The 16122-nt window shown below is 39.8% G+C and overlaps 1 protein-coding gene across 1 annotated transcript in view; it reads left to right on the forward strand.

Annotated features, from left to right (window-relative positions):
- The window catches only part of ptprdb (protein tyrosine phosphatase receptor type Db), a 218718-nt gene that overhangs the window by 161460 nt on the left and 41136 nt on the right, over nt 1–16122 (forward strand). The window contains exons 10-22 of the mRNA XM_084715473.1: nt 45–62; nt 1773–1883; nt 4595–4864; nt 5659–5768; nt 6211–6408; nt 6760–6885; nt 7009–7156; nt 7647–7792; nt 8935–9079; nt 9976–10278; nt 12193–12386; nt 14021–14047; nt 14694–14811. Of these exons, the coding sequence (XP_084571599.1) occupies nt 45–62; nt 1773–1883; nt 4595–4864; nt 5659–5768; nt 6211–6408; nt 6760–6885; nt 7009–7156; nt 7647–7792; nt 8935–9079; nt 9976–10278; nt 12193–12386; nt 14021–14047; nt 14694–14811 (1914 nt within the window). The remainder of the gene's footprint in view (nt 1–44; nt 63–1772; nt 1884–4594; nt 4865–5658; nt 5769–6210; nt 6409–6759; nt 6886–7008; nt 7157–7646; nt 7793–8934; nt 9080–9975; nt 10279–12192; nt 12387–14020; nt 14048–14693; nt 14812–16122) is intronic.

Raw genomic sequence — 16122 nt, forward strand, 5'->3', positions numbered from 1 at the left:
TCTTCTTCTCCTTCTCTAATCTCGTGCATTCATTGCCCACTCAGGTGGCACGCCCATACGAGGTAAGACTGCTGGGAGGACCAACATGACACAGTGGCCTGATTCCTTTTCAACCCCCGGGTTCCTACTTGTCTAACAGATCTGGGGAAAAAAAAGCAGCTCTGGGAGGTTTAATCAATGTGGGTTTAGTCCAAAAAGACTCGGGACTCGGCCATATTGGTAATGCTCCAGCTGCTTCAGATCTGCAGTAGGTGCAAGAGGAGGGAATTGGAATTGAGCAAACAATTCATTAAACTTTGACTTTTAATCACCTCCCTTCCTCTCGTCTTTCATCCTCTCGTCATCTTCTCATTTTTCCATCTCAGCCTCGACGTTCACTCAATAACACAGAAATCCATTGCTTCCTTCCTCGCCATATTGTGATCTCTCTTTCATATCCATCAGTTTAACATCATTTCGCTTTGTTTTCAGTCTAAAGCATGATGTGTTTTACGACTTGTATTTATTTCCTCGTTGCTTAGATTGAGATGACAAAGCATACTATCACTCTTACCTCCGTTTGTTTGCTTTTTAAATTTTTTTTATAACCGGATTTTCTTTAATTTTCTTTTTTCTTTTTTTTTTTTCTTTTTTTGGTTGGGGTTGGTCTTGACCTAAGCTTGACCTGGCCTCCCCTCCTACCTTGTCTATATTTGCCCAATCAAACGTCCCAGTTTTGTTTTCCCTCCCAGCTGTTATTCGCTCAGCCTGAAAAGTCCAGATGGTAAAGACTCAGACACACTTGCAGACATTAGTGTGCTCACACACATACGCGTGCACGCACACACACACATACACGCACACATCTCTTCATGGTTTTTTACCATTACTTTCTCTTTTCTCTCTCATTACCGATAAAAAGCCCCAAACAACCACTTTTTTGATAAAGTTTTTATGGGCGCTTTTTTGCCTTTGCCACACCATCTTTAAAAGAAGCTCTGGTTGACTTTTTTGACAGTTTTTCTGTTTTCAGGGAGCGAGAAAAGCGTCGGTCCCTTCCCAAGGCTTTGCGTATGTCGTTCCTTTTTTTTCAATCTGTTGGCCTTGATGGAGGTCGGTTGATGTCTTTACCTCCTTACTGGGTGTGTTTTTAAAATGACATCACACTCCTGATCCCATTGGTGGATCCGAAAGGGTTTGGGGGAATATCTTATTGCCTTGGCAATATCTTTGTAAACTAAAACATGATTTGCTCCCTAATATAACTGCATCTTAATTTTCAGCAAAGAATTTTCAAACTGCTGTATTTGTGACTGGATTTCTCCACGTTTTGGCTGCTTGGTTTATTTGTTTCTGCCTCTTGCATGAAGACTGCATTCTCCGTTTTTGTAGGCTTTGTATCAGTGTTTTGTTTTTTTGTTTTTGTTTTTGTTGTCTTCTCATTTCTAAATCGGGAAGCTGACCCTCGTTTTGGGGCAGATTCTCGCTGACAGTGGTAGAAACTCGCTAATTCCTCCCAATAGATTTGGCTCCTTTTTTTAGCCCTGTGTTTCTCATACCGAGTTCAGCCTGTTTTTGCTGAAAACTCCCTCAGATTCATTTACCCTTTATGCAGTTCTTACCATTTCTGTGTTGTGTTTATTCCTATGTATTTATGGATTATACCCAATTATCTGATGTCTTCCACTTGTGTGTAATTGCTCTTTCTTCCTCACTATCTTTCTGTGTGACTCTTTCTGTCTCTCTCCTCTCTCTGTCTTCTACTCCTCCTCTCAATCCCTCCATCCATCCAGGTGCCCTCCAGATAGAGATGAGTGAGGAATCAGACCAGGGGAAGTATGAGTGTGTTGCCACCAACAGCGATGGGACACGCTATTCCACCCCGGCTAACCTCTACGTCAGAGGTAAGAGGCGGATAAAAAAGGAGCGGTGCTAATTTTGACAAGAATTAGTTCTAATCAGAGTTTCGCAAAAGTAGGTTTAAAATTAGTAAATCCAAATTTAAAATTAAGCAGAACTCTGTTGCATAATTAAAACTTGATCTCAGTTTGGTAAATCGAAGTTTAATCATGTAAATCTAAATTAAGAGTTAAAATTAAGAGTTTAATCAATACGGAGACGATTGCTTAACAATTTTTTTTTAAAGAGAGGTAGGGGGCTACTCTGTATTTCTTAACAAAACAATGCATGCAAAATGTTACATTGTTTCCTAGCTATCTCAAAAGTTTTTTAAAAAAAAGAAAAAAACATTAATATAGCTTGTTAGCTACCAAAAATAAAAAGTTACAAGATTTGCTAGCTAGCTAAATTTAACTAAACCTAACTGTTATATTTTTTGCTACCTTGCTAAAAAGTCAGTCATTATAGTTAGCCTAGTTAGTCAGATTGAGTCTGTCTTTACAGCTTCTTCAGTTCAGTTTTGCTCTGTCCATCTCAAAAAAGTAAGTTTAAAGTTAATGCTGGGTCACATTTTAAATTGGAGTTTAAAGTTTTGGTGCAACACAGTTAAATGTAATTAGAGAGTTTTGGAATAAATGTTAAACTGAGATTTAAGTAGAGGTTTGGTCGTAATTTTAGTCAATTTTTTCAGATGGTTTCATGATACTGTAATTGATTTTGCTGAAGGATAATTCTCCTAACAATAAAAAATTAAATGAGAAGTAACCTTGCCTTGAACTGTTAAGTTATTAATGCAGAAGTCATTATTGATACGTCGTTACTGGTTTTGGTTTATCACATGATGAACCAGACTTTTTACATGTTACTGAGATCTTCTGCTAAATTCGTTGCCTGTTTTGTTGTCTGTATGTTTCACTCAGTTTCACCCAGCAGATGAGGTTGTATTTTTTTCTGCACATCTTTAATCCACACGGTGCCCCGTCCTCTTTGGCAACAATGCACACACTCACACTGCTGAAGATGAGGCTAGATTTATTAGTCCTTTGAGATGGCTGATTACTGCAATCTAACTTACGTTGTCAGCTGAAACACAGCCAACTTTTTTATCTCATCTTCGCCTGTCAGGGCATAATGAACGGAGATTTTCTCGTAATTTTTCATGTCAGTATTATTTTGGTTACGTTGTTGTCACAATTTAGTCAGGAAATAAAAAGACATCAACATAATACTTATTGTGGAAAAAAAAAGTTGACTGAATTAACACTGAAAAGGAGTCCAATTAGGATCACATAAAATAATCATAATTTTTTTACATCCTCTGCAAGGAATATGTCGTAGTATTATGATACGGTGCTATTAAATCTGCTGTGTTTTACAATTCTTTGCCGTAGCGCCATAAAACAGGATGTTTTTTAAAATGAGAGCTCCTTCACATCAGTTAAGGCGGCACTGAATGTTTCACTCAGGCTATTAATCTTTCTGCCCTCCCTTCTTAGCCTTTAGACCTCAGAGAAAAAACCAAATCATTGTCTGGTTAAGACTTGTGTTTCTCCCCAAATCTGACAGGCATCTCACCTCCTCAGGCGCTGTCTCCTTCAAAATACACACACACACACGCATACGCACCAAATGTTTGAATCTTGGAGACATTTTTATTCCTGTGGCCTTTTGCTCTGTTGTCTGCCCGCCTAGAAAAAAAATTAATAAATAAAGGCTTTAAACAGCGTAGCATGCTCCGAGGGATAAACACACGCATAAACACACATCTATGTCCGACACTAATCTATATATAAAAACACACATGTACACGCATACATGGACACACACGAACAGCGCAGAGGCAGTGATGTGCGTCTAACAGTGCTTGCAGGGCCAGTAAAATCTTGCAGTGCTGCTCAGTGAGTGTTTGACAGGCGGTCTATGGAGACAGCCGGCAGTGGAGGCTGCCTTCTTAAACAGGAAGGCTTTCAGCAGCACACTCGCCATCTACGGTTTTCTCTCATTTCTGTCTTTCTTTCTTCCTTTTTCTCTTTTCCTCTGCCTGTTGCCACCTTGCCATGCTCCTTTGTCTAACTTGTTTTCTCTCTGTGTCTCCTCTCTGGTATTTTCCGTTTTTTCCTCTCTTTTCTCTCCTCCTCCTCCTCCTCCTCCTCCTCCCGCCGTGCTCTGTCCTTCCTCCCTCTGCAGAGCTGCGAGAAGGTTGGTACAGTAACGTCTGTGTGTGGCTCTTCTGAGTCTCTCCCGAGTATTTTCTTTTCTTCCATTAAACTGCCATTTGTGTTTGTGTGTCTCGGCTGTTTTTTATGTGAGGTACTGAAGGTTTAAACCTGCCTGTACAGTTTTTTTTTTACTCCTTTGAGATATACTGTACCCAGCATTCCTCTTTTCTCTTTTTTCCCTGTGAGAGTGCATGTGTGTTTGCTGTGAGTTTTTTTTTTCTCTTTTGTGATTCAGTTCATAAAATATTAAATGGTGCACACCTAAAAACACCATGAATAAAACATTTTGATATCACATGCGCCCTAGTGGTGATGCACCAGACTGTCTGAATGCTTGCAGTCTTCTTTGAACGCCATAAAACTTCATCTCAGAGCACTTGGAACAAAAAAAAAAAAAAATAATCATATAGATCCTGATTTTTATCCTCAACCCAGTCATGAATTTCTAATCACCTCTCTCCTCCTGCCATCCTGCTTTTCATTGCTGTCCGGTCCAGTGCGTCGTGTGCCCCCTCGCTTCTCCATCCCCCCAGCTGACAGCGAGATCATGCCAGGGGGGAACGTCAACATCACCTGTGTGGCCGTGGGCTCCCCTATGCCCTACGTGAAGTGGATGCTGGGAGCAGAAGACCTGACGCCCGAGGATGACATGCCCATCGGCCGCAACGTCCTGGAACTGACCGACGTGCGCCAGTCTAACAATTACACGTGTGTTGCCATGTCAACGCTTGGTGTGATTGAGGCTGTGGCACAGATCATTGTAAAAGGTGGGTTTATCAGTATGCATATGAGGAAGGTTATGGGTGAGGAGAAGAGAGCATGTGATTAAGAAAAGGGATGTCTTTTGATTTCTCTACAGATGTTACCCACGTAAAGTGAAGTGCCCATTGTTGTTTTTTGTATGTTTGAATGTACGTTTCTGTATGCTTCAGTAATAAAAGACAGTTACAAAGCAAGCAAACAAGTTGTTTAGCCCAGAGAGAGAAATGTAGGGTGCCTGGTAACAGACAAAAGAGTTTACAGGATTTGGCATTTAGGTTTTCCTAACCTGAGATGAGGATAAAGCAAAATAAATTGGGAAATATCCCCCCAAAAAATCCTATGTTAGGCTCTCTTAAGTTAAACCTTAAGAAAGGAGGATTCTGTAATACAGCCTCAGAGGAGGAAGGATGGAAAATTCAGTTTATTACAGGATGTTAAATAACACCAAGTCTGTATTCAAATTTGTCAGTGTTTTTCATTTGGATTAAATATGGGCCGCTTGAAACAGTCTTTGAAGTGATTATAACTTATCACAACAAAGTGCTGAACTGACTGTATTTGTTCTTTTCAACTGAGTTTGTATTATTTATCCAATTATTGTAGTTGTCATGAAGAGATTATGTTCTTTGTATAATTTTTTATATTAAGCTTGTCAAGTCATTTAAATGTTTCTACATGTTTTCACCAGCAGAGGTTGATTGTCTTGTTTCATGAGTGCAGAAGGATCTGAATCAAATAGATTATTTCTTCATTATAAAGACATTGTATGTAAAATCTCTCTGTCTCTTCTCTCTTTCAGCTCTGCCGAAGGCTCCTGGGACCCCTGTGGTGACAGAGAGAACCGCAACAAGCATTACACTCACCTGGGATTCAGGCAACCCTGAGCCTGTCTCCTACTATATCATACAGGTTTGTAACAGACACGCAGGCACAGCTGCATGTGCACACAGGTTTTCTCAGAAGCAGGCCTTAAGATGGCTAAAGCTGCACTGGATTTTTATGTGAACATAAACTGTTATTAACAGCTTAAGTCACTGAGTAGGGCTGCAAAAGAAAAGCGTTTCTTGTCTCTCCTGATAGTCATAAAATCTCCAAATTGCTCAAATGAAATCTGGTGTCTTACGAGTACTCTCTGCCCACAAGGAGTAATGAATAGAAATGGTGAGAATGAAACACAAACGGCTGCACTGATGCAATGAATGAATGCTCCATTCACAAAAAGCATTTTGTGTGTTTGTAGTTTATTGGTGTCACATGATTCCTTTGGATTCATAGATAGATAGACAGATAATAGCATAATGAAAAGCATGAATAATAAATCCTCTCTCTCCTCTCTCTCTTTTCCTTCCAGCACCGTGCCAAAGGGTCAGAAGACCCCTATAAAGAGATTGATGGCATCGCCACAACACGTTACAGCGTGGGCGGTCTCAGCCCGTACTCCCACTACGACTTTCGGGTGGCTGCCGTTAACACCATCGGCCAGGGGCCCTCCAGCGATGTAGTGGAGGCTCGTACAGCTGAGCAGGCCCCCTCCTCGCCTCCTCGGCAGGTCAGGTTCTGACTGGACAAAGCAAATTAATTAAATGTTATTTTACAGCAATACTGCATCCATCATTTGGATGTAAAATGTAATATTAGAGGTTGCAGTTTTAATCCTTTATGAAAAACAAGAATTTTAATGCTTTTAATTTCAATCTGTTATTCCTGTTTCTCTTAGAATAACTTAACCTCAAGTCTGGTTGTGATGTAGTATGAATTCTGCCTGGCATTAAATCTTGTTTTCAGCCTTTAGTTCTCAAAAAAAACAAACCCAACATTCTCTAACAAAACTTTCACTAGTGAAATGACAGCAGGTTTTATCCCATCAGGGGTTGCTAAAGTTCTTCCTATTGCCCTGCAGGTCAGAGGTCGTATGCTGAGCACCACAACAGCAATCATCCACTGGGATGAACCAGAAGAACCAAATGGACAGGTGGTGGGCTACAGAGTCTATTACACCTCAGACAACACACTGCCAGTCAACCAGGTGTGTACCTTTGTGTGCTAATAACAGATGACTGTTAACTTGTCTGCATGCGTCTAAAACATGAGTGTGCATCTGTGTGTCTACTTGCATTCAAGCATTGTGTTTTGTGCTCATGTTGTGCAGTGGGAGAAGCAGATGGTGCGCAGCGCCAACTTCATCACCATCCAGGGTTTGACTCCTAACAAGACTTATTACATCAGAGTGCTGGCCTTCACCTCTGTAGGAGACGGACCGCTGTCCCAGGACCTGCAGATTATAGCCAAAACTGGAGGTAAGAGACAGGAAGCAGGATGTTAGTGTTAGGCCAGTACCAAAACCGGTACCCTTACAGCGATACCCATACCAATTGGGTACTTCATTTGACACCTTTTTTGGTGGTATTTCAATACACTGAACTGCGAACAGCATCAAGTACACCATGTTCAACTTCACCACATCACAGACTGTATTGTTGCTGTTGCGGTGGTGAGTCAGTCACACGTTGCATTAATTTGAGGATCATTTGTCGTGATTGGCTGCAAGCAAAACTGTATAAATAGTCATTTTTCTTGATCTGAGTACAAAAATGTTCTTAATGATCAAATGTAGATATCATATGATTGGAAAAGTTTTGATAGTGCTTGGTACTGGGATATTTCAGTCAAGTGGATGTGCATTGACAGTTATACCATGTTAAATTGAAACTGTACGCATTCGTTGCCTGCGAGAATAGGAGAAAATATCCTGGTGTTTACTATTTCTGTTTTTCCTCAACTCTGTAGTTCCATCCCAACCATCAGAATTTAAGGGTGAGGCCAAGTCCGAGACCAGTATCCTGTTGTCCTGGGTGGCTCCACCCCAGGGTGGTCCCGACAACCAGATTACAGGATATGAACTGGTCTACAGACGAGCTGACGACACAGAGGAGGTAATACAAGAGGGAGAGACAGAATAATTGGTAGATGAGAGGGATGTTTTGCTGGACCAACCCTAACACTACCGACCCAACTCTACCTAAACTTAATCCTCACCCTAGCACGACTCTCCCATACTTAAACCTGAACTCAACACCTGAACCCAACCCCACCCTTACCCCTGTGCTTGCTCCAAATTCAGTTTCCATTAGCTCACAGGCAAGTGAAGAAGACTTGAGCAAAAAATGAAGTAGGGTTTAGCCCGTTCACAACTTGGAGGGGAGACCATACAAATAACATCCTGAAGAGGAGAGTCTAGGAATTTTATGTTATTTTAGCTGTGCCCAATGCACCATGAGCTGCACCCTTGGGCTGTATATCACCTCTTTTAACCTAACCCTGAACTCTAATTCATGGATGGTTGGATGTATGATCACAGATTAAAAAGATGTATGAATAGATGAGTGCATGGGCATACAGAAGATCAATTGATATCAATATTAAAAACTACATATACAGTATATCAGGCTTTGAAGCCAGTGGTTCTCAACCTGGCGGTCAGGACCCCCATGGGGGTTGCAAGATCAACTCCAGGAGTCACCAGATGGTTGTGAAGAATAAAATAAATATGTGAAATATTGTACAGCTGGCCTCAAGGAATGTAACAGCCACCTCACTAATGGTTAAAACTATAATCCAGCACACAAAAAAAATTTAACAAAGTAGTCGAGAAAGCAAGATGAGAAATGAGGGGCTGTCTTTTTCTCTGGAATGGTTTTTACATTATGTGACAAGGGTGTGTGCACATGAGTTCTGATTAGACACACGTCTTTTTCATTTTGGCACTTTTGTGTTTTGCTGTTTTGCTAAACCAAGCAGCTAAAGCCAGGAGACTGGAGACTGTCTCAAGGTGGCTGTCTGAAAGTCCAACAGCTGCACCATCAAATGAGAAACTGTGATATGGATTTTTTTTTTTGTGGAGGTTGTGAACACCTGCCAGAATATTCTTGGGCATTGTGACCTGAAAAGGTTCAGAATCACTGTTTTAAAAGATGCTCTTTTGAGCACCCCTTGGAGTAGTTAATGCAACATTTTGCTTTTGTTTTTCTCACGACCTGATGTCTTCCGCTGTCCTGTTGTCTTCATGTCCTTTCAGAAAAAAGTAAGCTTTGAGCCCACCACCTCCTACCTGCTGAAGAACCTGAAGCCTTTCTCCACCTACACCTTCCAGCTGGCAGCCAGGAGCAAACATGGAATTGGGGCGTACACCAACGAAGTGTCCATCGACACACCGCAGACACGTAGGTCCAAGCCGTAAATACTGCCCTGTGTGAACGTGTGAGGGCGTGTGAGAGAGTGTGTGTGAGAGAGAGAGAGAAAGAGAGGTTTCTGTTTTTTACAATGCAAAAATGAGAATTGGAACAATATTAAACTGTATATAAGCATGAAATTACAGATCTGACTGTCACAATTTTGATATTTAAGAAGACATTTTTTGCATTGTCAAAAAGAAGCCATCATAAATCCAGACCTTAACTGACCTCAGATTTGATATTTCAACAAATGTATCAGCTAATTATTTATGATTCCCAGAACTTAAATGGTATTTCAGCAAAGATTGTTCTAAACAATTCATCGATAACTGGCACCAAATTAATTAATTTGTTGGCTACCAATCTGAGGTCTGTAAGAGAATCAGTAAAAACAAGGTAAGGAGCCAGAAGTGTGTAGATAGAGATGATCTCCATGATGGATCACAGAGGCTTGGGTAGGCTGTAAGGACAAGTAAGTTATGGGCAGGTATGTTTGTGTGTTAAAGCTTTAGTCAGTGTTTATGTGTTGCATCTCTTTTAAGCCATTCACTCGTTTTCATTAATCAAACATTTCTACCAAACAGAAGTTTGACGCCCATCATTCAGTATCTCTGTTCAGCCATCTTGCTTTCTAGTCGCAGGGTCATTTTTCGTAAGAAGCTTCTGTTTCCAGTGTTTTGTTTTCATTTTATGTTTCTTTGTCTTTTGTTCTCTGTCTCTCGTCTGCTCAATTTCATCCCCATTCCTTCACGGCAAAAACCTCACTCCTTCACCTCTCCACCCACCAAATAACTACTCACACACACAACCAAATAACATTTACCCAAACAACCCCCTACTGTGCTTCCTCAAAAAAAAAAAAAAAAAAAATACTGGCCAATCAGTTCCTTCAGCACCTCCCCAGGACATCACATGCACCAGTCCCAGTTCTACCAGCATCCTGGTAAGTTGGGCTCCACCTCCTCTGGAGTTTCAGAATGGCGTCATTACGGGATACTCCATCCAGTACTCCACCACCGAGGGCAACAAGATGTCTAAAAGAATTGATGGAATTCCTCCTGAAAGTTCTCCGTATCTCCTGGAAAACCTTGAGAAATGGACTGAATATGGCATAACGGTACGGGCGCAGACGGAAGCTGGTGACGGACCGGAAAGTTTACAGCTGCTTACCCGCACCGAGGAAGATGGTATGTTCCCAAACAAACCCCCTGCCTGTCTTAGGATGGTCCACCCCACTAACAATGGCTACCTCACTAACATAGAAAGCTCAAAGCACCCTAAACTAACAAGTTTCTGCTGGCCAGTAAAGGCGTTTTGTCTGTCCTTGAGCTGCAATCTAAACGGATGGTGATGCATTTAAGAGCCACTGTTGAAAACCTCTCCTTTATTCCTTCATAACCGCCAGAAACCTCCAACATCCGGAAATCTCCTCCTGCTGCTCCCTCACCACTGCTTTCTCTTGTCAACAGCAAACCCTTTTTTCTCCAGAAGCCGTTTTTATCCTCTTTTTCACCAGCATCTTTTTTCCCTTTCTTCTAAAATCCCCCCTTTTTTTTTGGGAGAAGTGATGTTTGGGATTTCCCACTATATTCTCCACTAACATTACAAAACAACCCCTCTGGCTGTAGCTGTAGCTGTACCTTGGCTTTTCCACATCTTTTCTCACTGGCCATCTACCCTTCCAATTCCTCTCCAGTTACTGAACAATGATTTGAATATCTTTAAAGGAGAAATATGTAAGTCATAAATGACCATGGTATATCATCAGAGATTGAGGAATCATGCAAAGTTGAAATACTGCCTTCTCAGAAAACATAATTTTCATTTAAACATTTGTGGCGTGGACAGGTATTAAGGAAGGATCCTCCCCCAGGATATTTTGAGCATTAAACACTAAATTTCCTGTTCCGATCAATTTATAGTAGCCTAACCCTAACTCTAACTCTTAGCATTTGCCTAAAGATTGTAAAATTCCCTAGCAGAATGTGTTTTTGTAATTATTCCCTTTATTTATGTAAAGAAAGGTATCATGTGAAATTTAAAATATAGTAGAATATAATTCAGTAAGCATCTGCAGGCAAGCAGTTCATCAAAATAATTGTTATCATTGTGGTGCTGTTAATATTGAGGGAGACCTGTCACCTCCACCCCCCCTGAAATCTGCACGTTATAGAGATAAAATGAATGCTTCAATGCAGTGGGCTTTTGTTTTCAAGATAATGGGCTTAGCTTTACATTGACAGTTATAAACAGCTGATCAGCTTACAGTGTAGGCCTGCCTTAGCTTTGAGCCTGAGGAGGAGGGGGCGGGGCGAAAAAACTCACTTCAAACGTAGACGAAACATTAAATCGCACTTATTACCTATTTAATATACTGTTTGTGGCTCCAACTCACTATTTGGACTGCAGTACTCATTAAATGGTAGGGTCTTACATATTGCTCCTTTAAACTCTTGTTAATCAGTGTATTCTATTGTGATTTTAAGCACTGTCTGATATTTTCAGCAATAATTTTGGTATCCATGCTTAATTTCCCATACTCCCAGTGTCTCCACCAAGAATTTTTTTCTGACTCCAGCTTTCTTTTGAGTGCTAACGCATTGGTCAGATACCAGGAGGTGGCTGGAGTTTTTTTCTTTTTAACATATATTTATATCTATTTTTTTTTCTTTTTTTGTGAGAAGTGTAGTTTTTGGCAGCACAAGAGAGGTTTTTCTTGATAACAGTATTTTCTCTTTGACTGCCTGCCACTATTTATCTGCCCATGGCAACAAATCCTTTTCTATCTGCCATTCTTATCTTTCTCTACATTTGCTTCTTATCCTCCACTGCTTTTTTCCTCCATGTTTTTCCTCAAGCACTCTCATTTTTACTATTTTGACTTTTTCCCAGACATCAGAGCACTAGACTTAGACTTTTTGGAGGGTTGTATTTTTACATTTTTTCAGCTTTTGGGTATTTTTGTTTTTTTATCTGCCCATGCAAACAGTATATTTTTGATAAGAAAAATACTTGTTTCTCTAAAGTGAAGGCCTTAACTTGAGAGGTGTAAGTGCCCGTCATCTGTGACCCTTGACCTCTATCCCAAAATGCATTTTTAGTTCCAAGCGGTCCTCCGCGAGGGGTGGAGGCAGAGACTGTGAACGCCTCGGCCGTTAGGGTGAAATGGCGAGCACCAGCGCCCGAACGGCAGCACGGTCAGATCCGGGGCTACCAAGTCCACTATGTGAGGATGAACTACGGAGAACCTCAGGGTCAGCCCCTCATCAAGGACATCCTCATAGAGGACTCTCAGGTAACAATAGCATATACTCTGTAACACCTTATGATCAAATGAACTGTGTCATTAACTGTTTTCTGAATGTCTAATTGAAGATGAGCACCACTTTTTATAATTGAGATAATATTTACTGGAAATGATCATATTAAGTTCATATTTTTCCTGACGCCATTAAGAAATAATGAGTTCCTCCAATACATCAGTTTACCTGGATATATTACAATAAGAGAGCTGGCATGTAACCATCTGTTACTGTAGATGAGATAAACATTTTGCCAGATTTTGTTTTCCTGTTCATACTGTTCAACTGCACAACGCAGCAATCTGTCACAGCCTCTATATCAGCTTCCTCTATAATACCTGAGAGTATTAAAATAACTATGACTGAAAAAATTGCCATAGAAATTGACAAATTGAGCAAAACCTTCCGTAAGATTGTTTAAAAAGAATATTTCAACATTTTGCCAACTGTTTTATTTGTCTTCTTGCTGAGAATTAGATGAGAAGCACTGCATCTGAAAATCATAAGTTCGGCACTAGACACCCAACATGTGTACTAATGTTCAACTTACTTTTGTGTAAATAAAAAACTGTAATATGAGTTTTTTTCAGATGCACTGCTCAGCCCTTATGACATCATTTCCTGAGAGCCTCCTTCCTGGTTGGAGATCCAGTGTTTAAAAAATATATTCCGCATAATAAAGTCAAACCTTACTTACATTTAAATCAAAGTGTTATTGACATATTACCAGAGCTGCCTTGGTCGCCGTCCACCTTTGTCTGTTATGCTGTTGTTATCACTACTACAACGTATTGTAGGATATTTATGCTGGCATAGTGTCCAGTGCTTGTGTACTGTAATATTTCCGTTGAAATAGTGCATCTCATTTCCTGCTTGATAGGATTCTGACATACTAAACAAATCACATCAGTTCACAATCACAATACTTGTCTTTAGTTTAGTTGGATCAAAAAAGGATCAAATACAATAGTAAAAGCAGTATCAGCATATATGACATTGTCAGGGATAACACAATCAAGTCCAAGACTTATTTCTATCATGTTCCAATGCCCATTAAATATGAGGCTACAACCAGGAGATGTTAGCTTAGCTTAGCATAAAGACTGGAAAAAGGAAGAAACAGTGGGCCTGATTCTGTCCAAGGCTAACAAAATCTGCCTACCAGTACCCCTAAAGCTCCTTAATTAATAACTTGTATGTCATTTGTTATATTGAACAGTTTTTACTGTTTTAATGCTAAGCTAAGCTAACTAGCTGCAATCTGTAGTCATACGGGTGGCATCTATCTCCTCATCTGATTCTTGGCAAGAAAGCCAAAAAGCTCATTTCACAAAATGTTTTTCCTTTTCTTTTTATTGCTATGGTTCCTTTAATGAGTCCAAAATAAAGTCTGAATTGAACTGAATTGGATGGGATTGAATGGAGCTGAATTTAATAAATATTCCCTTAATAAATATAAGCTGTGCGTGACTGCTGATCTATCTATTTATTTATAAATGTCAATTACTGCTGATCATTTTTAACCGATACTTCTATGGTCTTTTCTATCATATTTCAAATATTAAGAATATTATTTCTGTGTTTTTCTCCCCTTTTTCTCTTTCCTCTATACCGTTCCATCGTTCAGTGGGAATATGATGACTCAACTGAATATGTGAGTAAACCCGTCTTTGAGGCTATTATTTAATAGTAATAACAAAGCACAGAGAGTAGATGACTCATATATTAGATTGTAGCTTTAAAAATCTCATAAGACCAGAGCGAGGGCTTAAAACCCAGCAGGAGGACCCTTTTTCATTTCGGCATTCTGTGTTCTCCAGGATTTTTAATAAAGGACCCTGGACCAAAACACATAGACGACTGATGATATGAGTCATTTATGGGTACTGCCAAAATATCAAGATTATTTATGCTCTCCACAGCCCAAGAAATGAAGAAAATATCGTGATGAGTGTTTAGATGGTGGCACATCTAAATGAGTTTTGAATGTCTACATAGTTAAATGTCATTTTGTGTTGCAAGTATTGAGATAATTTGATATAGTTGTTTTGAATTCTGAGAAAATGTGTTTGTTGGCCTGAGAAAAGTATTGTTTGTGTAGAAAAGAGCTGAGTAACTGTCTGTACTGGCACTCTGTCAGACAAAAAGCACAGACTTGTACCTTTGGACTGTGGGGCTGTACCTTTTGAACCAGTTTGTCCCAGATTTTTTTATTAAATTCAAACCCTGCACATTGTCCTGAGGGCACACATTAAGTAGTTATCTTTTGCAGCTGACAGTGCTTTTTTGTTGTTCTGCAGGAGGTGGTTCTTGGAGACCTGAAGGCAGACACTTCCTACTCCGTATCAGTGGGGGCATACACCGCCAAGGGTGATGGGGCTCGTAGCAAACCTATTACTGTCTGCTCCGCTTTGCCACGTAAGTGTGTCTATAAAGACTTGAAAACAAACATACAGAAAGACAAAGCCTAGGTTTGCACCAACAAAGATTCATTTAATGAAAGACTACTTACAGAGTTTATCAAGACTATGTATAAAATGAGTAAATCCAGGTTAAAAATTGAGTGAAGCTCTGTTCCACAGTTAAAAACTAGTAATGTTTATTAATTTAACCCAAAATTAAGTAGTTTAATCAGTATGGAGATACTTGCTTATCCAAATTTAAATAAATAAAAAATACATTTGAGTAATTTCTGGACAGAGAAAGAATAAAAGGTTGATAACTAACTAAAAAGTTTAAAAACATTATATTGTTTGCTAGCTAGCTAAACAGTTAGCCTACTCATGATGGCCCAAAATTTCTTCTACTGAGAAAAACCTTTTGGCTGAATTAATGGAGCAATAAGGCCAAATGTTAGAAGATTAAAAGAAAAGGACCAACAGGCTGACTGTTGTTTTAATGGATCAACTGAAGTGAAAGAAAGAAAAGACACATCATAAAACTCAGCTGGGTTGAGTCTGTGCCTTAACTGTCTTTGAGGAACTTGATCATTTTTTTCAGTCCATACATCAGACCGGCAATACATCATCCAGTCGGCAAGGCCACACCGTTTTATACTATATAATGGGAGAGATAGGGAAATACAGAAAAGCTGGTGTGTAGCAGGCTGTAAAACAAATAAACATATAAATGCATCATGATCTCTGGTTCCCCATCCATCCTGGAAAGGATCCCAAAAAGAGGTTGCAGTACAGCAGTGTCACATTGTCGTCTCTGACTAAATCTCAGTTTAGATCAACAGTTGTCTGTCAGCAGGTTCTGTCATTTACAGACAACATTAAGCCTAACAGTACCTGATAATTCAATATTAGCAGTGTCTGGTCACCGTTGGGTCATTGGTCCCCTTGGAGGTTAGAAGTCTGAAGGGGCAGCTGAATGATTAACCCTAATTTATTTAGAAATTATGAAAACTCTGGTTTAGACACAGTCACATAATAATTGTTAGACTTGTCTGTAAAACAAAGGTTTGTTTAACTTGACATGAATTCATACAAACCTGTCAAAATTGTAATTCATTGCATTATTGTGTATGGGACATTGGGACATTCTGGCAAAGTACCTATATGTGCTGGTCTGATGTATCTCAAAAAGACACCCATTGTAAAAGTTAAACTGCCTCAAGGGTAAGTTTTAAGTTAGGATCACAGTGAAAATGGAGTGTAAAGTTCTGGTGCAGTTTTGGAGATAATTTGATCTCAGTTTAGGGTGAAAAACAAACTGAGGTATAAA

Source organism: Lutjanus erythropterus, chromosome 3 (assembly GCF_056507025.1).
Source record: "Lutjanus erythropterus isolate fLutEry1 chromosome 3, fLutEry1.hap2, whole genome shotgun sequence".
In the NCBI taxonomy this organism is placed as follows: Eukaryota; Metazoa; Chordata; class Actinopteri; order Lutjaniformes; family Lutjanidae; genus Lutjanus; species Lutjanus erythropterus.